Source organism: Sinocyclocheilus anshuiensis, unplaced genomic scaffold, assembly GCF_001515605.1.
Source record: "Sinocyclocheilus anshuiensis isolate Anshui unplaced genomic scaffold, SAMN03320099.WGS_v1.1 scaffold1455, whole genome shotgun sequence".
Classification (NCBI taxonomy): Eukaryota; Metazoa; Chordata; class Actinopteri; order Cypriniformes; family Cyprinidae; genus Sinocyclocheilus; species Sinocyclocheilus anshuiensis.
In genome coordinates, this window is record NW_015541012.1 from 1,452,910 (window position 1) to 1,478,349 (window position 25,440).

Genomic DNA, 25,440 nt, shown 5'->3' on the forward strand with positions numbered 1-25,440 from the left:
CGATTAATCATTTGAAAGCACTAATATATATGTATATATATATATATATATATATATATATATACACACAGGTATATATATATATATTAAAATAGAAAACAGTTAATTGTAATAATCTTTCAGACTTTTATGGTTTTTGACTGTATTTTTGATTGAATAAACGCAGCCTTCGTGAGCATGAGAATCAATAAATATACACATAAATACATATACACACACACAATATAATACAATAGAATCCATGTGATACTCACAATCGGCCTGAGCACATATGAGACATGAAGTGCTGCTGTTGAAGAACGTTAGCAGTCCAGCTACAGCCATGCTGATGTCTGTATTAGTTGGCCTGAGGTCCAGTGTGGTAAAGCGAGGAAACTGTACTTTCAGTATGTCCTCCGGAGCCACCTTCACGTATGGCACCTGCACAGGGACACAGAACAGGACAGAGAAATTAAGCCCTGCAGGACCCCTCTTGTTAGGCTGTTACCGCAGGTAAATTGAATGAAAGAACATTGCAAGGAGGGCGTTTTGTTTACTGCACTGTGATGCGGGTCTCAAGAGTGGCTGTGCAACAGAATCACTGCATTCTCATCAGACTAATTAGACTTTGTTCACGCCTAAAACTAATAAAACGAATTTGAATAATATCAAAAGGTCCTCTCTGAAGGCATGTAAATTAACTATGAAAACTATGAAAAGCTGTATTAGATGTAATAAAAACTTTTTGAAATAAAAAGATTTTTCTGAACCTCAGAATTTCTCTCTGTGTAAAGGATATTTAGACAGAGGTCATGTGCAGTGATCTTTGACATCTTAGAATAATCTTTGAACAGAAATAGCACACAACGCAAAATGTCTTGCTTTCCATGGAGACCTCAGCATTGGCTGCTTTCTAATTTGACGTTTGCTGATGTGTGGGTATGTCGGGTTCGGGGAAAGTGGGTGCTGGGGTCAGTGGGGCTTGAAGGGGATCCTAAAGGACGCAAATGGGCTGTGTAAAGGGCCTCTTCATCACAGCAGATTGCCTGTCTGCGGCAGGCCTTGTGACCATGCTTCGTACTTGCACGGTCCTGTATCCCCAATTGGTGTTCCATCGCTTTCCATCAGGGCGTAATGGAGTCCCCGCCAGTGTGGATGGATGGGGCGCGTGGGCTCTCCGACACTCGGGGGACAACTGGGATTCTTAGAGATAGGGGGTTTGGAGAGAGGCCGGTAATGGGCTTGTTGCAGTGGAGAGACATGTACAAGCCTCCGACCCTCCTAGAACCGTTCTTTCTATTTCTCAGAGAAGATGCTTTTCTCTATTCCCCACCCTGGCTTCCAGATAATTTCCCATCTGTCCAAAGCCCCTGTGCTAAGTTGTAAATAGCTGCTACAGTTGGACTTCCTCCTGTGTGCATAAGCTCGTGTTATTCAGAGGTAATTCAACAGAGTGACATGCAGCTCAGCGAGGAAAGACAAACAACATTTATATGAGAAAGAAAAGGCACCTTTGAATTTTTCTAGATTTTCCAGCATGAGATTTGAATCCTTGAACTAATTAATGGTTCAAACGGAGCTTCAAGTGGAGCTCCTGGGTAACAATGCTGGGTAGTGAAATGAACTTTACAGAGGTTTAATGAGCTGCCATTTTATACAGAACACACGTGGACTGACTCCAGCGGACCTTAAGATGTTATGTCAAGGGTCTTAATAGTCAGAGTGGGAGGTATTTAAGAAAAAAAAAAAGAGGTTATGGTTAACTTTGAGGAACCATTCATCATTATTATGAACATTTATTTAAAAGAGCATTGTAAATACGTATTTAATATTTGCTTGAGAGATGGAATATCAACTTTAGAGATAACTTCACCAAAAAAATAAGGAGAAAGGAGAAATCCGGAAGACTGTACTAGCCACTTGAGTTGAATCTGAGAACTGAATCAGTCTGATGAATAAATCATTCAGACTGGTGTTTTGAATTAGGTCAATAGTTTAATTGAAGATTTGATTTAAAACATTTGCTTGTTTGTTCACAAATTGGATATCAATACATCTCTCGGGAACTCAAACTTCAGAAACACAAATTAATATATTTTTCATGTCTATTAAACCAAAACTTCAAAAAGTTCATAAACAGATTGTAAATCCATATGAATCGAGTGGTTTAATGCAAGCTATCTGAAAAGACATGATTGCTTTATATGATGAACAGATTTAATTTAGGCTTTTAATCACATATAAACATTGATATAAACAAAATGCACATACATACAGCACATCAAATATGGCAAAAGGAAACTCAAACATGCTTGCTTGATGTGCAAGAACAAACCTCTTTAGTTCTTGTGCATAAAGCAAGCATGTTGAGTTTCTGTTCACCAACTTTCTTGTACAAATGCTTTATGAACTTTTAGAGGTCTCAAAGTTTGATCTAAAAAATAAAAACCAATGAAAGAACAGAAATCTCTCAGGTTTCATTAAATATATCTTCATTTGTTTTCTGAATGAATGAAAGCCTTATGGGTTTGGAACGAAAAAGTTGAGCAATGTCTGGTGTTTTTGCATCGTTTTAAGCTGGAAAGCCATAGTCCCTGTTCATTGTAACTGCATAGAAGAAAGCCCCATTCTTAAAAATCCACCTTTTGTTTTCCATTGAAACAAAGTCATACAGTTTTGGAACACCATGAGGGTGAGTAAATAATTATAGTATTTTCATTTTTGCGTGAACTATCCCTTAAAAAAACTCGCATTCGAACAGATGACAGAATCTAATGTCTCATTGCGTGCTCAAATATACATAGTAAATATCCATGGTGTATGAACAGGAAATGGAGCATAACTTCCATAACTAGAAAAGGGGCATGAAAGCCATTTTTCTTGTGGTTACAGCACACTGCATATGCATCAGCATCATTTCCAGGGCGTAAATAGAAATTCTTTGCCCTGGTGGAGTCAATCTGGGCTGCAACATAGGAATTGTGGGCCAGAGGGAGAGTTGTGTATGAGGGTAATATCTGTCTGTCCATGTGCTGTCTGCTGCTGCGGGCTGACAGAGTGGCTGTTAGGCCTACAGATGCACTGCTGACAGGCTTTTAATGAGGGGCCCGATGCAGGCCAAAAGCAGCTCACTGAAGTCAGGCAAACAGCCACGCAACACTGCAGTATAAGTACATGTGCCGAACATTTCATTTAAACCAGTGGGAACATGCTGACCTGTTACAAATGAATATTGAGGCACTTAACAGATGCTGCATTTTGGACATTTGTAGTGTAGAACAGTACAATTGAATGGTTTTGTAATATACATCTTGTGAATTATAATGCAACTGTTTCGACAATTCAGCTGATTGAATTATTATGCTTGTACACACTCTTTGAGCAAATTGAGATCTTTGTTAATCGTTATCTGAATGTGCATTGCCAAAATGTTTTATTTAAAGTGCACACTCTTTTTTGCGAAGTCATCTTAATAGGGTTTTAAACTACAATAAGAAAAGGACATTACTGTGAAACTGCCAGACTTAAATATGCAACTCCGAATAACAAAAGCTGTTGTGACATCATGGACATTACTTAAAATGTCCCTTGGCTTATTTAAATAATCAATGCAAACCTCATAGGGAAATGCATGGCTCTCACAAAGCGCCATTTGTGAAGTCATTTGGCACAAGTACGGTATTCTCACTTAACCATGAAATTGTGCAGATTGTTGTGATGCTGTGCTGAAAGAAACTCTGCAGTGTGCGTCATTTAAAATTCGCACCTTGACCTTTTTTTTTACCATTTAGTATTAAAGTTAGACCTGGTTTTACTGTGCATGGTCATCTTGCTTTCTACCTGAAACAAAACACATCCATAAGGGTGGACGGTCTCAGGAGGGAACTCTGGGGGATTTCATGCCATATGGCAAGGTAAAGTATAATGAGATCTTACATCAGTTCCTGGACATACTGTTGTACTGTAAAGTTGGCCATATTTGTCCGTTGTCACGATCAAGAACAGCAGCGAGTGACAAAGCCATACTCGGTTGCCTCACAGGGTGGTGGGGGCAAATGCAGGCAAAAAGCAGCGCCATTACTCAAAGACATGGAGATCGGCCATATGGGGATGGCAGAATGGCTGGAAGGGTATTGTGAATGATTGTGACATCGCACACCTCTCTAATGTGGTGCAATGAACCATGGGATGTCAGCTGCTTGGGGAAAAACACACACTCAAGCATTAAGTGAAGTAATCATGTTTTGGAGGCTATGTGAGCGCTGAGAGTCCCTGGTGGAAGGAGCAAAAAGAAGAAAAGGCCACCAAGGCCTTGAGAGAAAGCTGAGCACTGACCACAATCTCATTGACCAGCCTGCTCAGAAAAAAAAACCTTTCTATGATCACCGTTTCGCAAGCATCACTGCTGGTTCCGAAGAACATAGAAATCCTGTTAAAGACTCTAAAGTTTTAAAGCTGCGGGCCGCCTTTTAGACTACACCATGACTACCAGCGGTGGTGCAGGTGAAAAGGTGAAGCCATTATGAATGAAGGTGAATTGGACAAGTCTTTGGTGAATTTCAAATATCACCTAACAGATGGAATCCACAGGTGTCCCTCCCTTGGTCTCTGCTCATGCAATCGGCCATTGTGGACAAATGTGTAGCACTCCATGTACAATAACAAATCAATCCATTGATACTCAAGGGTAGTTATGGAAGCCAGTTTCCATAAATAAAAAAATAAAACAGGTAATTTTTGATAAAGTTGAAAATGAGAAGTAACCGTAACTGTGAGAAATAAAGTCACAAATGTGAGTTATGAAGTCTAAGTAATGAGAAGAATTCACACAATAATGAGAAATAAAATAGCAATTTAAGTTCTAAAGTCACAATTATAAGAAAAAGTTGCTACTGTGCTAAATAAAGTGCTAATTATGAGGGGGGGGGGGGCAGTGTGTATTGCTGTACATCCAAAGCGCTTTACAATCATGTTGGGGGGGTCTCTCCTCAACCATCACCAGTGTGCAGCATCCACCTGGATGATGCGACGGCAGCCACAGTACAATGGCGCCAGTGCGCTCACCACACACCAGCTATAGGTGGAGAGGAGAGAGAGTCATAGAGCCAATCAAGTGGATGGGGATTATTAGGAAGCCATGATTGACAAGGGCCAGTGGCGGCAATTTGGCCAGGACTCCGGGGATACACCCCTACTCTTTACGAGAAATGCCATGGAATTTTTAAAGACCACAGAGAGTCAGGACTTCGGTTTAATGTCTCATCCGAAAGATGGTACTTTTTGACAGTATAGTGTCCCCATCACTATACTGGGGTATTAGGACCCACACAGACTTGGGTGGACACAGACACAGGGTGAGCACCCACTGCTTTCCTCACTAACACCTCTTCCAACAGCAACCTAGTTTTCCCAAGAGGTCTCCCATCCAGGTACTGACCAGGCTCAACCCTGCTTAGCTTCAGTGGGCAACCAGTCTTGGCTGCAGGGTGATATGGCTGTGGTAATAAAGAAACAATAATGCAACTGTGAAATAAAAAGTCACAAGTGGGGTATAAAAATTATGAGAAATTTAAACTGAGAGAGATAAAGTCACAATTGTGAGATATAAAGTCGCAATTATGAGAGAGTTGAAAATGTGATAAAGAAACTATTATGAGAAATTCACAACTGTGAGATATAAAGTCACAATTGTGAGAAAAAAGTTACAAATGTGATATAAAAAAAATTATTAGAAAGTGGAAGTGTGAGAGAAATACATTTGCAATTTAGAGATATAAAATCACGTTAAATTCAAAGTCGCAATTAACGCATAAAAAAAGAATCACAATTACAAAAGAAATTAATTTGCAATTGAAAGAAATCACAATTACACTGAAAAAGTGCAATGCTGAAATACGTAATTCACAGTTGTGAGATTCTAGTCACAATTACCTTTTTACTTTTTTAATCTGAGGCAGAAACAGGCTTCCAGAAATTAGAGCACATTGTGAACACTTAAATATTTAGCAGGGAAATGTGCTGTAATAACCCACAACAAAACCCATGACTTGTTAAGAGCGCACTCATGCCTGCCCATGGATTTGTTTGCAGAGTTAATGAAGCCCATGAATAATTCCACTCTGCGGTGCCGATGGGCTCAGCCGGGGCGTAAAAACCTGATCCATTCGCACCTCCACAAAAAGACAGCACTGCACCATGGATGACCACAGAACAAAGAGACAATGGAAAACTGGTCCTTCCTGTCTTTTGCACATCCATCATATTAGAAACAAAAGGATGAATTGAATTTGAAAGGGCTCTCACAAGCCAGGAGGGGTCTTGAGTGGCATAGCGCCACTGCGCACATCCATTTAGTGAGGAATAAAGAGAACTCATTCTCGTTGGTGTAAATTCAGTTGCGTGGGTGTCCCTCGGCGTGACAGATCAATTGCACAGCAAAAGAGGGGTGAGCAGAGGTGCCGCCGACAGCTGTGCTACCCTAATTATCATCAGGCGAATGAGGACGCAGCACCTGTGTTTTGTTTGCACGACGAAAGCAGAACGGTACAGGCATACCGTGACACAATCATCCACTTTCACAACAAGGCCTTATCTACTGAAAATGTCACGTCCTCCCCCTTCGTGACAGTACCGGAGGGACTTTTTAGCCCTTTTCCACCGACATGTGGCTGGTGCCAATCTGGAACCTTCTTGTGAGATTCTACAGCTGGTTATGAGCTGGGGGCTTTATAAGGTCCACACCGAGTAAAGATGTGCAACTCAAAAGAAGACAAAACTAGAGATAATCAACAACGTTACACAGTAAAAATATCCAATGCAATGTCTTTTTTTACAAATATATACAGTACAATGTCTAAATGTCATTGCATTGCATAAAATATCAAACCAAGTGGTGATAAAATGAGGCTAGACTTTTTATAACTAACACTTTCAGTTATTTTTGATATACTGGTATTAAGGTCAACAGTAACACTTACATTATTAACATTAATTAATACATTAGTTAATATGAACTAACTACGAGCAATATACAGTACTTTTACAGCATTTATTAACCCTTGTTAATGTTAGTTAATAAAATTACATTAGTAAATGTAGAAATGAATTAATGGGATAGTTCATCCCAAAATGAAAATTGCCATCATTTACTCACTCTCTACTTGTTTCAAGTTTATTTCTTCTGTGTCACACACACACACACACACACACACACACACACAAACTGCATATTTTGAAGAATGTTAGTAACCAAACAGTTGACGGTAGCCATTGTCTTCCTTTTTTTTTTCATACTATGGATATCAATGGCTACCGTCAACTGTTTGGTTACCAACATCCTCTAAAATATCTTCTTTTGTGTTCAACAGAAGAGACTCACACAACTTGAGAGTGAGTAAATTAATTTTAAGTTTTGGATGAACTATCCTTTTATGATTAATAAATGCTGTAGAAATATTGTTCATTGGTAGTTAATGTTAACTAGTGTAGTTAACTAATATTAACAAATAAAACCTTGCACATTGTAAAGTGTTACCAAGTCATTTTTAGTGAATGTATGAAGACAGTTCCTTTCAATTTCACACAAGCTTTGCTCCGATTCACAAGGTCCCTGTGCAGTGTGCACGACTCCCTACATGCTAAGCAGGGAATCTCAATAGAAGAAAACCACACAAATTAGGGATTTCAAGAATTATGACATACAGTAATGTGAATTATATGTAAATACATGTGAAATGTATAAATATAACATAAATGACCATATTTTCACAAATATACTTTTGTGCATTCATATAAAAATATATTATTGCATATTTAAAAAACAAAACTTGCCTTTCTAAAAACCTCATATTTTTAATATGAAAATAAACATTATTTGGTTATATTAAAAGTCTACTTAACTGTTATGTGACCCATGGGCTTGATAAATATGTTGTAACAATCACATCTTATGCGTTTTATGCCCATAAACATCTGTGTAGAAACCACACTTGACATTAATTAAACGAAATAAAAATGCCGGAGGCTTAAATCTTTTTCACCACATTAATTTTAGCCATAATTCAAGTACTCAGGTTGTGCACAATGACTGGCAAGTAAATTTCCCTCTTTACTTCCTGTGAAGTGATAATATTGATGTACACTTCTCCGATATGCGTTTTATAGTGCCACTTTGTTTCAATTGATCTAATTTTGTTCGATTTGATTTGTTTTAGTTATTTTTACTTGACCTTTGCATCAAACTCACAGAATCAAGGTTCACAGATTCCCGAGAACAGCTACAAGAACAAGCACCATTTTGATGGAAAGTGGGATATTTGACAGCAAATCTGGAGTGCTCTGTCAAACATATCGCCTGTTCTCCTGTCAGTGCTCATGTGTCTATAGAACACAACATTAGCCCTTATTGCACTTAACACTGAGGGATCAGCAGTGCTGTAGTTATACATAATTTAAGCCAATGAGGTCTGAAGTGTTCTGCCATTAAGAGCCTCGCCGTCTTATATGGTCCAGTAAAGTTTTCATAGCTTAATCACCACGACTGACCTCTCACCCCTCTTCTGACGGATTCATCTGAAAGCAACCACAACCAACCTGAAGCGAGGACAGATTCGGTTGTTTTACATTTACATTCATTTATGTTCTCAACAGATGCTTACTTACTCAAGTAACTTGCAATATGGTACACAAATCACATCACTGGCGCTTCTCCAAAAATGCTACACAAGAAGTATGGGAAGATCCAGTATGTGTATGTGGATAGAGAAATGGAGAGAGAGGGAAGGGACGGACGAATGGACGAACGATGAAAAACAGCTCTTGCAGAGTGACTGCTGTAAATGAAGACTCCTGCTGAGCTGAAGCTTTGATAGCTAGCAAAATTACAGCATTCAGGATCAAACACAGCATGCTAGGTCCACTCTCATATGCTGGCAAGCCTTGAACAAAGTCTGGCCTGAAATAGCATGCCAAAAAAAAGACACCCAGTTACAAATAAACAGAGCTTCCAGGTTGAGTCTGCTGGCTTAAACTCACACCAGCACTCCTCTGTGTCTCCCTGTTGTGGGCCGCTGCTTATACTTCATTATTCATGCTTGACCAAGTGGAGAAATCCTAATTTAATATGTAATTAGTGATAACCTGAGACTGAGATGACCACTCACAATAATTTGAGTAAACAGTGGTGGCCAAAAGTCTGAAACCACAAGTGAATATGCTTCTATTTTGCAAATTTTTCTAATTTTGATATAACTTTTAGCAACTTTAGTTTGGGGACCAATTCTCACAATTAACTAAGTATTAACTATCACTTTGCCTTAATAAACTCCTAATTTGCTGCTTATTAATAGTAAGGTAGTTGTTAAATTTAGGAGTGGGGAATGAGGTCTGAAGTGTTCTGCCATTAAGAGCCTCGCCGTCTTATATGGTCCAGTAAAGTTTTCATAGCTTAATCACCACGACTGACCTCTCACCCCTCTTCTGACGGATTCATCTGAAAGCAACCACAACCAACCTGAAGCGAGGACAGATTCGGTTGTTTTACATTTACATTCATTTATGTTCTCAACAGATGCTTACTTACTCAAGTAACTTGCAATATGGTACACAAATCACATCACTGGCGCTTCTCCAAAAATGCTACACAAGAAGTATGGGAAGATCCAGTATGTGTATGTGGATAGAGAAATGGAGAGAGAGGGAAGGGACGGACGAATGGACGAACGATGAAAAACAGCTCTTGCAGAGTGACTGCTGTAAATGAAGACTCCTGCTGAGCTGAAGCTTTGATAGCTAGCAAAATTACAGCATTCAGGATCAAACACAGCATGCTAGGTCCACTCTCATATGCTGGCAAGCCTTGAACAAAGTCTGGCCTGAAATAGCATGCCAAAAAAAAGACACCCAGTTACAAATAAACAGAGCTTCCAGGTTGAGTCTGCTGGCTTAAACTCACACCAGCACTCCTCTGTGTCTCCCTGTTGTGGGCCGCTGCTTATACTTCATTATTCATGCTTGACCAAGTGGAGAAATCCTAATTTAATATGTAATTAGTGATAACCTGAGACTGAGATGACCACTCACAATAATTTGAGTAAACAGTGGTGGCCAAAAGTCTGAAACCACAAGTGAATATGCTTCTATTTTGCAAATTTTTCTAATTTTGATATAACTTTTAGCAACTTTAGTTTGGGGACCAATTCTCACAATTAACTAAGTATTAACTATCACTTTGCCTTAATAAACTCCTAATTTGCTGCTTATTAATAGTAAGGTAGTTGTTAAATTTAGGTGTGGGGTAGGATTAAGAGATCTAAAATATGGTCATGCAGAATAAGGCATTTATAAGTGCTTTATAAGTACTAATAAACAGCCAATATGCTAGTAATATGCATGCTAAAGGCCAATTCACACTTCACAGACAAACACCAACAGATAAGTCTGTCTGTGTTTGTTGGATCAGTGTGCTATCCCTGTCGGCGTCTGTTGCCGTTGGTCCGGGTTTATTTTAACCCTACTGAACATGTTCAATCAGCGTTTGTTGGGTCGTGGAATGTCTGAGCAGTGACGTAATCTGACCTGGCCACAAACCGTTGCCATGACGATGCTGGGCGTGCTTAGCAAGTTATCCTAAAAATGGCAGGTTTCTGAACAAACCAAAACTGATTAGGGACAACCTGAGCAAAATTTTGAAAGCTTTGTAAATTTTCCCACTGCAGTTCTCTACATAAATTCAAGTTGGCTACCCGTCTTCCCCGTAGCAGCAACCATGGCTTCACCCACAGCCTCTTTCATTTTATTTGCCGTATTTAGGTGAAGAATGACACACAAGAAAATTAATAACAGTAACATTTTGATTGTGGTTTCAGGATCATCCATTTTTCCCCCCAGTCAGACTTACTTGACTCTCTCTGACTCGAAGTTTGTCGGTGTCTGTTGGGGCAGTGTGAACATGACAGTTATTTTTCATAAAATTTTAAATCCAACTTGGTTGCTGGTGTTTGTTGGCGTTTGTCTGTGCAGTGTAAATTGGCCTTAACAAGCAAGTAGTTAAAGGGGTCATATGACGTTGCTAAAAATAACATTATTTTGTGTATTTGGTGTAATGCAATGTGTTTAAGCGATTTTTAGAAAGCTCATCGTTCTGAAAAGCGCGGTGTGCTCTGATTGGCCAGCTATCCAGTGCATTGTGATTGGCTGAATACCTCAAGCGTGTGACGGAAATGTTACGCCCCTTACCAGGTTCAGTAAACAGTCCTCCGTAAAATGCGCTGCACACACTTGAATATTTGGGTTGTTCTGTTCTGGAACAGTGTTGTAAATAAAACTTAACCATTGATTTCTGGTTGTGAACTCTTTTGGAAGGCCAAACAAAGTAGTTGTGGCTGCGAAACATGGCGGCGGCGGCAAAAATACTACAGCGAGAATAAAAGTTAAGCCTTCTTTCTTTGCGTATACATTTGGGCGGTGTTGTGCAAATCTTCCCACACAGTGACGTAGTTATGTGGGGGCATGTTTGAACGAGGCGTTTTAGGAAGGCGTGGCTGAGCGTTCACTTTTATAAAGAATATCTCTTTGGGTTTGAGACTTTAATCTTTGCGACTTTACGGATCTTCTGTATGCACGAACAACTTTAACACTCCAAAGACAAAGGAAAACATGAAATCGGATCATATGACCCCTTTAATAGAATTGGTCACTAAACTAAAATGTTACCAAACTTTATTTATCCATTACAAACTATATTAGCAGAATATAAAAAAAAGTCCAAATGCAAAAATGTTTTGTTATGCAAGTAATGTAATATGACATTTGTTTTGAACTGGTAAAAAATACAAAAACACTCTGTTAGGTAGCAACATTTGATTAAATTTGTAAAAAAATACAAAACATTCTTTTAAATACCAACATTGGCAAAAATACAAAAACATTTTTAAGTAACAACACTTGTTTTAAATTTACAGAAATACACAAAAATTCTGTTAAGCAACCATGTTTGATTTAAATTTGTAAAAATACAAAACATTCTTTTAAAGGGATACTCCACCCCAAAATGAAAATGTTGTCATTAATCACTGGTCACTTCGCTCGTCTTCGGAACACAATTTAAGATATTTTGGATGAAAACCTGGAGGCTTGTGACTGTCCCATTGACTGCTTAGTAAATTGCACTGTCAAGGTCCAGAAAAGTATGAAAAGCATCGTCAGAATAGTCCATCTGCCATCAGTGGTTCAACCGTAACGTTATGAAGCGATGAGAATACTTTTTGTACGCGAAGAAAACAAAAATAACGACTTTATTCAACAATTTGTCACCTCTGTGTCTCTCCGCATTACCGTAGCGCCATTTTGGAGAATATCCGATGAACGCAAGCAGCGTACGCTGTTCTGTGTCAGCCGCGACACAGGATATGTTTTCTACGTGTATTTACACTTTGATTTGAATGAAAACAGCGCATCCGTGCAGCGCAGCTGACACAGAAGAGCGTACGCTGCAGTCACATGCCTCCCGGTTTTCATCCAAAATATCTTAAATTGTGTTCCGAAGACGAACTGAGCTTTTTTTACGGGTTTGGAACGACATGGGGGTAAGTGATTAATGACAAAATTTTCATTTTGGGGTGGAGTAACCCTTTAAGTAACATAATATTTCTTATAAATTGGCAAAAATACAAAAACGCTTTGCATAACAACGTTAGTGTTATTTTAGTAACACTGAGATACTATTACAGTTTTTATTCATATTTTGAATCAGTTTTTATTTGTATATTTTCTGTTTACAAGTTTTTTTTGTTTTTGTCATTTTTAGTATTTTTTGTCTATATAGTTTTTATACATTTTTATTACAGCAAGTTAAACTAAATTAAAAAGAGAAATGTTGCCTTTGCAAGTAGCTGAAATAAATTTCAAGTAGCATTTTAAATTTTAGTTTGTTTCAGTTAACTATAATGACCCAGCATTAAGTTTGATTTAAATTTCTAAAAATTCAAATAATTTGTAATATTTGTAACGAAACATTTAATTTGCAAAAACATTCCTTTATGTTTCATCACATAACACAACATTCTTGTTTTAAATCTGTCCAAATATTAAACCTTTGTTTATTTCAAGGTTTAAATTAGATTTTAAATCGTAGATATTCAACATGGTATCACACTTCCAGCCCCACTGTTTCTCACATTCAACAGATGCAAAAGCAAATGCACAACACACTTATTTATGAAAATGTACAAAAATTCTACAAAAATAATGATGAATAAAAATCAGCATCACCGCTGTGGCATAGAGTGCCCCTAAGGAGCAAAACCGTGATTTGAATATCAACACATGAATACAAATTTTTCATATTCATGTATTCAGCAGAGGTCTCACGCTCCACAGGAAGTTCTGTCTTTTGTGCTCTTGGGTTTCTGGCCTGGTTTTTCTCCCTCACCTAGTTCCCACATCTCTCTCCTCTCCTGAACCCGTGTGTCATTCAGGTTCAAAGGCCTCAGCCTTAAGCGCAGCCATGCTGCTCTACTGTAATGGCTCCTGAAGCTTTCAAAGGCTCCTGCCTCTCTCATCTGCCACCCTTTCTGTACTACAAACACACCATTCATATTTATAAGAAATTAGAGGAAAACCTCTTTTCCGCTCACCTTTTTTTTGTCCTACAAGTATATATTTTTCTCTAGTGACTGACTTGAATTACAATGCAATATGCTAGCTGAACCCCAAGGTCCCTGAGAAAACATATAAACTACTGTCAACAACAACTTTGCCAAAAAGGTTCCTGTACTTGACTTACAAGAAGCAAAATCACTTAGACTGTTTACATTTTATTTTTACAAGTCCTGTCACTCCATGTAGTATAAAATAAGTTGTGTGAGAAGGGAAAGTGACAGCATGCTGTGAGCGTACATTTATCAGTAATAATGAGAGAAGTCAAAAGCCACACTCTAGACACTCACAGCAGATTTGTCTTTTCTTCCTAGGCCAGATGGGAAACTCCATCATTGCATTGCATAAGTGAAGGAGCATCTTGAGCACCCGTGATAATAAAACGAGTACAGGTACATCTTGTACTTACTTCTATCTTCAGGCCGAACTGTCAGTCTCAGAACAGCTGTGTACAGAAATACGAATGATCTGAACGATGTAGGCCTCCCACATATTACAAACATGCCTGCAATCTAACTAGTGCAAACACACCCATACACACAAGCAGAATGCACACACACTGAGGGAAATTAATATGTTCTGCATTTGTACGCAAACAGAAGTAAATTAAATTGTACAATGAAACCTCATAAATCCTGTCAAAAACATATCTCAGTCATATTCTGCATCAAAATAAAATTAAAGGAATAAGTTATATATTGCTTACAGAAAAAAAGAAATCTATTTTATGTCAAACTACGAAATAACATTTTTATAATATTTAACAATTAAATTTATAAATAAAAATGCAATAAGAAAAATTTATTCAAATCCAATAATAATAACAATCTCTTTTGTTTTTATTTATTTTCTTGTATTTTATATAAAATATCATTGTATTACTGTCATTTTTACCATGATTTAGTTAAAATAAAACCAGTGAATTATGGTAGGTCTATCAACTATTAGGTTCACCTCAAACTATTTTTGAAAAAAAAAAGAAAAAAAAAGAAAGAGAATGAAAATATATGTCAAACCAGAGTATTTAAAAAAATCTATATGCATTAAGGTATTGATCATTTAATCTTAATAATAATCTTTATATTCTTAAAATAAACTTTCTGACTTTGGGGGTGGATATTTTGATTGATCCAGGGTTCTTGCCGAATTGTGCAAAACAGTTGCAGCAGGTTTAATTTTTATTCCATACTTTAACATATTGGTCACAGAGACCCGATAAGCCTGGTTACACTCAAGTATGAAATAATCCCTTCAAAAACATCTTGAAAAATCAGAGGCTTCTTGCTAGACTCCTTCCTCTCTCTGTCACACACACACACACACACACACACACACAGAGAGAGACACATACAGCGCTATAAACACAATTACCCCTCCTCCCTTTAGACCAGTGGTCTTCACTATTTTTTTCATGGGAGCCGCACTGATAGGGCAAAGTCAATCGGAGAGCCACTTTTACCGCGAAGTATCAAAAGTTACATCCAGTCATAAATAGCATGTCTTTTTATCAATCTGTCATATGCAATGCAATGCAATACAAAAGGGGCTATCATTCTTTATCATTTACCAGTCAAATTTGTAACTGAGACAAGCAAAAAAGACAAGCAAAAAAGCAGGATTACCTTAATGCTGGAAAGACCTTAAGTTATTTTATTTTTTTACACTAGCCCATCATGTATCTAACCATCCAAGTGCACATTCGGCGTTAAGAGCTGTTAAGATTAAAACTGGCAACTCCGCAGTGAGTCAGTGTCATGGACGTAGGACAGAGCAAGTGTAAATATCTTTTCTAGTCTATATTTCCATCTTGTAATGCCGCTGTTTTAGGTATTTTTTTTTAAAATATATAAATTATTTGTAATAGAGCAGACACTGTCTGACCGTGTCTACACTGGACGCAACAGTTGTCGTGCCGCTCCCTGCTGCGCTAAAAGTCTGACAGTTGCAAATCATTTGAATGTAGTGTCAGTACAGTTCGTCATAAATAGAACGAGGCATCAGTTTACTGATGGGGATCGTGTCGCATGGTGACGCGCCGCATCCAGTGTAGACAACATCACTGGGTTCTATTGTCTTTTGTCGGATCATGACACTCGTGTACAGTGTAGACATGGTGTGAGTTTTTTTAATGGGTTATGCTATAGCCTTGTTTTTAATGTTTTTATGAAATATCTGTATTGACTGCATGATCATATCATCGTATTATTTACTGCCATGCGAGCCACAAAGTAAAGCTTGGCGAGCAGCGCAATGAGTAACACTTCGTTAGACCATTAGAGATAGACAAACGATTTTTTAAAATACAATAACAGGAGCACAATGACCTTTCCTCATAGACAGAGGACAGAGACCATCTGACCCCCCATTTCATCATCCCAAAGCAGCTAACAACGGTAGCGCTAACCAAACCCTGACCTACTGCAAAGACAAATAACAGCTCCTGAAAAACAAATAAAATGTCAGCATTATAAATATTCATCGAGGTGTATTATAGCTTATGTAAACGTTTAAACTTTCATTACGCAAGGCCTCATCTATGACCTAAGCAGTCATTTATAAGATGTGACTATGAATATTTATGCTTGTTGCTCACTTTGGCAGGCCTTTCATTACACAAGGCCTCATCTATGACCTAAGCAGTCATTTATAAGATGTGACTATGAATATTTATGCTTGTTGCTCACTTTGGAAGGCAAGTTGCCACTGATTATGAATTATGAAGACATTAAGGAGTGATGCTTAGTCAGTCGAGTATGCACAGTAAACTTGTTTCAAGCTGCATTATTCATTACCTGTGTGATAGTAATATATTCCTCTGACTGCTGCTTTGGAAGAAAATCCACATATAATCTCACATCTGCACTAGACTGTTTAGAATTGGCGACTCAGCTTGTGACGACATTATATGTCAGTTATAAATCCATTGAAATACATTACAGCATATACCTATGGAATTAAGATAGGATGAACCGGCAGTTGGTTTCAAGTGATTGAGGTAAATATTTCACTTCATCCAGCTATCTTTTTGTTCTCTGTGTTCGGAAGTTCGCCTTTACTCTCTGACGGAGCGAGAAACTGCTCCAAACAATTCAGCCTGCATCATGGTGACAATTAATCAATATAAATTCTCTGTTAATCCACGTTATTTAATTCTTCCCTTAGTAATTTACTTAGTCTGTTCGCATGTGTCTTCATGTTTGCCGGCGGCAGAACAAATGCTTATAGGAAAGTTTGGCTTCAGAACAGTGGGATTACTGAGCATGTTGTGTCAATAATCATTTATGTATTTATTAATTAGAGCTAAACATTGTAGTCACGGCTTAACACTGGTCATTTGGTTGTCGTGTTCATCTGCTGTGATTAGGGGTCATTTTTAGAGCGTGTCACCGACCACACCGGTCATTACAGTAATGATATGAATGATTACTTGGTAATATGTTCTGGGCTTTGGTATGTTGCGCTGATGATAAAAGAGAGCCAATTCCAGCACTCACCTCTTTCTCACCGCAGATATTACTGATGATGGAGTTGGATGCCGGGCTGGCAGAGGGGCCCAGGACCGCCACAACCCCCTTGGACATGATCTGGCACACTGTCAATAGTTAAGGGAAAGACCAACTGTCATTTATTACAGACAGAGAGCAGAAGGAAAGCAAGATGTAACCCTGCCAAGAGTGCTGCTGTCTTATTTTCATTCAAGGATCAGTGCTAGGTAGGTTACTTACTAAATGTAATCCGTAACTGATTCCAAATTACATGACAATTACATATAATTATAACTCGTTTAATCGCATTGATCAACCTTGTACCATATTGATACAAATAGAAAGAAATATATTCCATTCGTTGTTATTAATGACATGAAGTGCATTAAACATTAGGTCAAGGTTTCCCAAACTGGGGTTCGTAAACAAATTGCAGGGGGTTTGCAAGTTTAATGAAATGCTAATAATTAATTAAATCATAAAAAATTAAAGACTTACTAAAAAAGATTAAATATTTAGTTTGTTTACCTGCATGCCATGTGACCACTAACCAATGTCAAAGAACCTTGAACAAGCAAATGTGTTACTTAATTATTAATTTATTATCTTAAAATCTCAGGGAGTTCTTCAGGAAAATATATTAGCTGAAAGAGACTCATCTGACAAAAAAAGTTTGGGAATTCCTGCACTACATGTAAATAATGCGAATTTGTTTAATGTGTAATGTTTAGGAAAATTTTAAAGATGGAAAAAGAAGAATTAGAGAGAATCAATAAATTGTGATTAATAATTGTGTGAATAATATGCAATCATGTAATCAATAAAAAGTAACTGTAGTCTGATTACAAGTATTTTAAAATGTAATATAATCTAATTTCAAGTACTTAATTTTTGGAATCTGATTACGTAATCCATTTTACATGTAATCAGTTACTGTCAAGGATACTGTATCTGCCATGGAAGTCTATAATACCCAGACAAAGCAAAAAGCATTAACAATTAGTAGTTAGTAGTAGTAATAATAATAATAATAATAAAAATAAGTATTATTATTATTATTATAACAACAACAACAACAACAGAATAATTATTATAACAGCAACAGAATAAAAATAAATCATTCATTAATAACTAACATGAACAATTATTAATAATAAAATAATCACCATCGAAATATAAGCAATTGTTATTATTATTTTTATTATTATTATTAAAAATAATTAATAAAATAAATAATCATTATTAAAATAATAATAACAATTAATAATAATTATCACAATAAATAATAATAATAATAATCAACACCATAATATTGACAATTTTAGTAGTAAGTAAATAAATTGGGGACTCATCTACTATAATACAATGCTGTATTTAAAATATTTACATGTTGCTTGCAAACAGATGTATTCCATTAGAACAAATGCCTACTTTGTAACAACTTTCAATAGAGAAATATGATTTTTGGGTCCAGATGGTGCAGTTACTGAATCTACCATCAGAGGCTAATGGTCCATGCTTATCAGCCAAAACCTGATCTCTTGGTGTCCACTCAATCTGTTCTAAAATTACTAGCAAAACCCAAATAATTCCATTTTATTCAAGAACAGGTTTTAAAGAGCTCACTATAATCACAATCTAGCCTATCAGAAGCTTAGCGCTGTTATTAATCTGCTCTTTTTCAGTCTCTCACACAAAATTACATTTTATTATTAACTGACCTTTGAGTGAAGTGTGTCCTGAAATTATATTTGTGATTAGGAGCAGGAGGAGTGAGAGGTAGATTTGTTTCTCACTCTCTAGCACACAAGCGGGGCATCGGTCTGAAGTGTTATTTCTAATCATTTATAATCTGGGGGGCAGTTGAGGCCTAATGGTTAGAGAGTCGGAGGTTGCGGGTTCGAGTCTCAGTACTGGCAGGAATTGTTGGTGGTGGTAGTGAATGACCAGCACTCTCTTCCACCCTCAATACCACGACTGAGGCGCCTTGAGCAAGGCACCAATCCCCCAACTGCTTCCCTGGTGCCACAGCTAAAAAAAAGATGCCCACTGCTCCGGGTGTGTGTTCACGGTGTGTGTGTGTGTGTGTGTGTGTGTTCACTACTGTGTGTATTCCGAGTATGGGACACCATACTTGGCCACACATCAAGTCATTTTTTTTAATCCCTCTCTTTTTTAATTATGATGGTGTGGGCCACATACTGGTGCTCTGAGCACTTAAGCAAGGCATGCTGGGAACAAAGGAAGGGGAAATCTAGCGTAGCGTTAGTTCTGGCAGGTCACGTTAGTCAAGCTCGCATCAGCTGACCTTCAGCTGATCCCCATCTACCTAAGGGAATATGACACCTATCTAAGCACTAATTGTCAATCATCTTTGACGATAGTGGTCCTGACAGAAATTATGCAATTACAAAGCACCAATAAATGCAGTTTTTTTTTCATTATTTAATTTTTTTAACTCATAATCTCATAGTGAAAAATGCAAATGCAGACACCTGTGGAAGCCTCTGTTACTTGTGTTCCTATAATACATTGCAAGCACATCTCTGCGCTGCCCTGAAGGGTGATGAGCTGCATTTTTAGGATCACTACACACACTGCTACAGTGAATACACAAGCGTTCATTTCGCAGGTCAACTGCTCTCAGTTGGAAATCAAGTGTAGCCTCATGGATTCATGTCAGCCTTGTTGTTATTCTTCTAAACAGGGCTTTCAACTTGTTAAAGTAATTAATCACAATTAATCTCATGATTTATTGGCATCAACATTATTACTACAGATAATGACTCTTGATATACACTCTCAGAAATAAAGCTTCCAAAAGAGTTTTTTGCAGTAATGCAAGAAAATAACCATTTTGGGTTTTCAAAGAACCTTTTACTGAACAGTTCTTAAAAGAACCATTTTCTCTTAGTATGAAGAGCATTTTAATAATAATTTAAAACATTTTTCTACTATAAAGAACATTTTGTGCATTAGAAAGGTCGTTAACGGTTTTTCATGAAATTACAGATGGCAATAAAGAATCTTAATTTTTCAGAGTGTAGTGTATATTTTCTTCTCAACATGTATTGCTTCCAGTCTATCACAGTGACAATTACATTCCACCAATTCCAACTAACTTTTGTTAAAAGTCCAATTTGTATTTGATTTATACAGAGGGTGGTGTCAAATGTATGAGGCTTTATTACAAATTACTATTTATCATCAGCATAATTTTTAGTGATAAGTTGAATTGAAAATGATCTTCAGCAGCAAAAACTCCACAAGTCTGTGTAAAATCTGATTGTGTTATATATATATATATATATTATATATATATACAGTATATATATATATATATATATCTTTGTCTTTCAATGAAGAACAATTAAATACAATATAGCACTTTTTTTTTGCAGTGGCTTGAGCTTCACTGGTAATTAAATTCCACTAAACAAACAGTGTATCTTTTTTATTTATTTTAATTTTGCTAAATGTCTCATCCACATTTGATTCATACATAAATGATCCATTAAGAAGCACATTTTCCAGCATTTACTGGTAATCTAAAGATAGGTAGTAGGATTGTTGTGTCTGAGTATTAAACACAGACACCTGTGCAAGTCCTGATTGTTCTGATCAGTCTTTGGAAATCACAGAACAGAATGAAGCATTATTTAAATGTATACATACATGTTTAACAATGCAGAATTTCACAACTATAAATGTTTAATATATCTCAAAAGTTCCATCTTTATCTCAGCCTGTTTTATTACACAGTCATCCAAGAATTGTTCATCTGTGCTGTTGTCTTGCACGCACGGATCACAAGGCATGTAGTTATAAACCCTAGCATGTACTATGAGTCACGAGGGTCAGGTGGTTCAAAGTTATGACTGACTGGAGTCGAATCTTTTGACATGATCCTCCTGTAAGGCTGATCCAGAGAAGCACAATGAATCTATGTGGATTGAGTGAGCACAATGCATCGTGGCTGGTTTCAGAACATCTCTGTTCACTTCAGATCACAAACATTAGTATGCAGACCACATGCAAACACACACAATGTGGGATGTGGGAAGATGCAGGCTTCAGCGATTTCAGACGGTAGTATGGTAGGGCAGGTAGCGGTGGTGTGACATTTCTCCCTTCCTAGGAGTGTCACTGATCCATTTCTAATTCAATTCCTGCATACTGCAAGCTATTACAATACTGAATTACACTGAACAGGGTTGTGCGACTAACCGTGGAGCGAAAGAAAGCTGTTCATATCTATCAGGAGGGGATTTTAATGGCGCTGCCTCATAAGCCCAGAGAAACCAGGAGAGGCTTTTCATCCTTAACCGCCATGTGTCTCAACAGCTTTGATTGTTTAAATTACAGCTCGTCTTCTCCTGATTTTAGTGCCGCCTACTTTCATTGACAACAATGAACCTCAGTCATGTTTAATATCCCTCTTTGAGTGAGCAATTCTATTTTGTTCTCCCCAACGCTATTTGATTCAGGATTTGTAAGGGAAGCATTATTAAATCTAGGGCCTCAGAGTAAGAAAGGCACACAAAGATTGACTGGCAGCTGTTAAAGTAAAAGTCGCACTATTAGTTTGACACCCACTGACTGCCGGTTTCAATTTTAAAGGCAGAGTGAAGTTCAAAAGTCTGAGTCCACACTGAAAATCTGGGATTCAAACCTAGAAATAAACAAAGATTTATGATACTGCAATTGCAAAATCTAAAACAAAATGTTATGATGTGAAATTCATGCTAACGTTTTCCCTTTAAATTATGCTCATAATTAAAATAAATAAATAAATAATTTAGCTAAATCAAGAACCAAACTGTTATGTTATGTTGTTAACTAACTAACTAAATAAATAAATAATGATTTTGTAACATTTAAAACATGTTACAACATAAAAATACAAACATAACAAATGTTACAACATAAAATTAATAAAGAATATTTCAGATTCTGCACTATTTCTAGGTCACTAATCAAACAAATACATTTTAAAACAAAATGTTACAACATAAAATTAATAAAGAATATTTCAGATTCTGCACTATTTCTAGGTCACTAATCAAACAAATACATTTTAAAACAAAATGTTACAACATAAAATTAATAAAGAATATTTCAGATTCTGCACTATTTCTTGGCCTATCAAATAAGTAAATTTGTAAAATAAACAAGTTAATAAATAAATCTCTAAAATTCAGATTGATATAGATCCAAATGAACATTGATTCTTATTGGAGTTTGTGTTAATAAAAAAAATGACTTTCTTTTATTAATGAAGCACAAAAGAAGATATTCTGAATAAGGTTGGGGTCCAAACAACTTTGGATTCCATTGACTCCTATTGTATGGACAAAAAGCAATTTTCTTCATTTTTCAAAATGAAGAAGAATTTTCAGAGAAATAATAATGACACCATTTCCATTTTTGGGTGAATTATCCCTTTCTTAAACCTAAGTAAATGTGTGACGTGACATGTGGCCAAGTATGGTATTCCATACTAGAATTTGTGCTCTGCATTTAACCCATCCAAATGCACACACACAGCAGTGAGTAGTGAAAGTCGTGGTTTTGAGGGTGAAGAGAGTGCTGGTCATTCACTCCTCCCACCTACAATCCCTGCCGGTACAAAGACTCAAACCCGCAACCTTTGGGTTACAAGTTCGACTCTCTAACCATTAGGCCACAACTGCCTAAACATAATCCTACTTTCCTACTGTAAACATAATCCTAGTTTATCTGGTTCCATGTTTTCCACCATTCATACTTTATCCTGGGTAATTAATTAATTACGGGTCACTAGGCAGTGATATTTCAAACTGTACACTTGTAAAACCTGGGTTGATATTCTTATTTGCATATTTATGACATTAAAAGCATTGATTGGACAAACACATCATGCAACTTGTTTTATAACTGCTTGTTCATCTGTACAAATGTGAGGGTGATTAATTTTAAATTGATTTGTCAAAAGTACTATTTAATATATTGTTAAATTGTACTAGAAATATTAAATTAATAAATTAATTAAAATAAATAAATTAAATATATGTATAAAAAGTATTAAAATATAATAAAATTATTAAAATATGACACATTTCTTAATGTTTAAAATCATAATATATTAATTGCACTAATTGGACAAATACAGCATGCAAATTGTTTTATAACTGCTTGTCCATCTGTGGAAATGTGAGGGTGCATTATTTTAAATATATCAAAACTGCTATATAGTGCTTAATTGAATATATAATTGAATGTAAAATAAATATTTTGCATATAAAAATATTATTAAAACAAACATATTTATAAAAAAGTTACTACATAAAATATAAAAAAAACATTATACATTTCTTTAGGTATAATGTATAAAAATTATACTGTATGTAAAATTTACATACTCCCCAGAAACGATAAAATATTAAAATATAAAAAAATATATATAAATACTCACTAGTTTCCCCTGTCTCGTATTCACTGTCTCGGAGCAGCTCAAAAATGTCCACCTCCAGTTTGCCTGTGGTGGAGCGGTTGCTGGAACGGTTGATGCTGTCTTTCGCCAGAGTGATGGCCAATCGCTCCCCGCGGCTACACTCCATCGGGTCATCAAGAATGGCAGCTGAGTCACAGTTCAAGGAGAAAGAGAGAGACCCAGAAAGTGAGATGAGATATTTTGACGAACACAACTGTGACAAAAGAGATTAAGAAGTCCTCAAGATACTACAGAAATCATTTAACACAATGAAGAATCACGGAAATGTAGGCACAAGTGTTTCTGGGTCACCTTTGGGTGCATATTGAAGTGCATTCGATTACAGTAGACAAGATTAATGCTGTTCTTTGACAGTTTTCTTACTAGACTGACACAAGCGCTCCATGTAGCTGTTTTGCTATGAATGACTCAGTCACAATGTTGCGCAGTAAATAAACAATATCCTTGCACTATTACAGTCATTGGCTCCTTAGTGTTATTAGTGTACATACTGCCCCAGGTAGTCAGCGCAATCGGGCCAATTGCGGCTGAGTCTCGGCTCACTTGGCTGTGTTCTGGCAGCGGCTCACCGAAAGTGATGTTTTGGATGTTATGGGGTAGTAGGTGGGGATGCCATGACAAGAAATGGTGTAAGGGCCAAACCCTTAATCTTTGTAAAGGTGACATATTTAGTTGACATGCATAAGTACATGTAGACTTAACAAGGACACTGTAAAATATGTATTTTATTTCAGTTGGAAGTATGCCATCTTAAGGATTTTAAGGTAACAATGTCATTTTGTGGAAAAACTAATTATTCAAAGCTCTGGTTTTATATTTTATGGCCTTATTTCAGTGACTTTAAAATTTTAGTTTTTCACTGAGCACGCATAAACGTTGTTTTCTCAAAAACACAATCACATACATACATGCTGCCCACATATTATTGTAGCCCAGTTTGTGCTGATTATGATGCTACTAAACTTAGCCATTAAAATGTTTATTAGCAACTGAAAAAAGCACAAATGTCAGGACATGTCAAAACTTCTCCAGGGCCCAAAACACCCTCGGACCCCAGAGGGTTAAATGTCATTTTAAGTATATTTCTGAGAAGTACATAAAGCCCATTTCTGAGAAGTACATAAAAAGTAGACTAAAAGTATACTTTCCTATTTTTAGTTTAAAAGAAGTATACTAATAGCACACTTGAATAAACTTCTTTTTCATAATGGTTGCCCTGAAAGTGGTTTATTTACACTGTAGCGCTGAAACTGTGCACGATTATACCGATTTTTTTAATGCCAGTTGTCAAACCCTGACAGAACAGTATGCTATAAGAGTTCATGTTCATAAACATTGCACTGGAAGTAAGCACAACCCTTGGACTAATCTTGGACTGTACAATCATCATAAAAAAATACATTATGCATAAAATGGAACTGCAGTGACTCAGAAAGCTTTAATCATTTAATTCAAACAAGACCAAATAAGTCAAAAGAGTTCTCCTATTAAAAAAGGGCAATATAAATAACAATCCACTTAAGACTGCCATAAATATCGCGATGTTTGTTTAGAGATGGTAAATGGAGATCCGCGGTATGTTGTAAATGAGATTAAATGTATTCGCTTGCGGCAGAGCAGTGAAGGCAGTTAAGCCACACATTTTTTGCTATTTTAATGTGCTTTTGGGTAAAAAGCAATTAAATTACTATATACAGGAGTCCAATTTGAGTTAATGTGTTCTGCGAGGATAAAACAGAGATTTTTGCCTTTCCCACAGACTCAATAGGGGATATTTTACAAAAAAATGTATCATCAATTAATATGCTGTCACATGTGGGGCAAAGC

The 25,440-nt window shown here is 36.7% G+C and overlaps 1 protein-coding gene across 1 annotated transcript in view; it reads right to left on the reverse strand.

Annotated features, from left to right (window-relative positions):
- grik4 (glutamate receptor, ionotropic, kainate 4) overlaps positions 1-25,440 on the reverse strand; it is a 178,974-nt gene that overhangs the window by 109,586 nt on the left and 43,948 nt on the right. The window contains exons 2-4 of the mRNA XM_016488825.1: positions 23,575-23,739; positions 17,130-17,227; positions 255-420 (exon numbers count right to left, since the gene is read on the reverse strand). Coding sequence (XP_016344311.1) covers positions 255-420; positions 17,130-17,227; positions 23,575-23,739 — 429 coding nt within the window. The remainder of the gene's footprint in view (positions 1-254; positions 421-17,129; positions 17,228-23,574; positions 23,740-25,440) is intronic.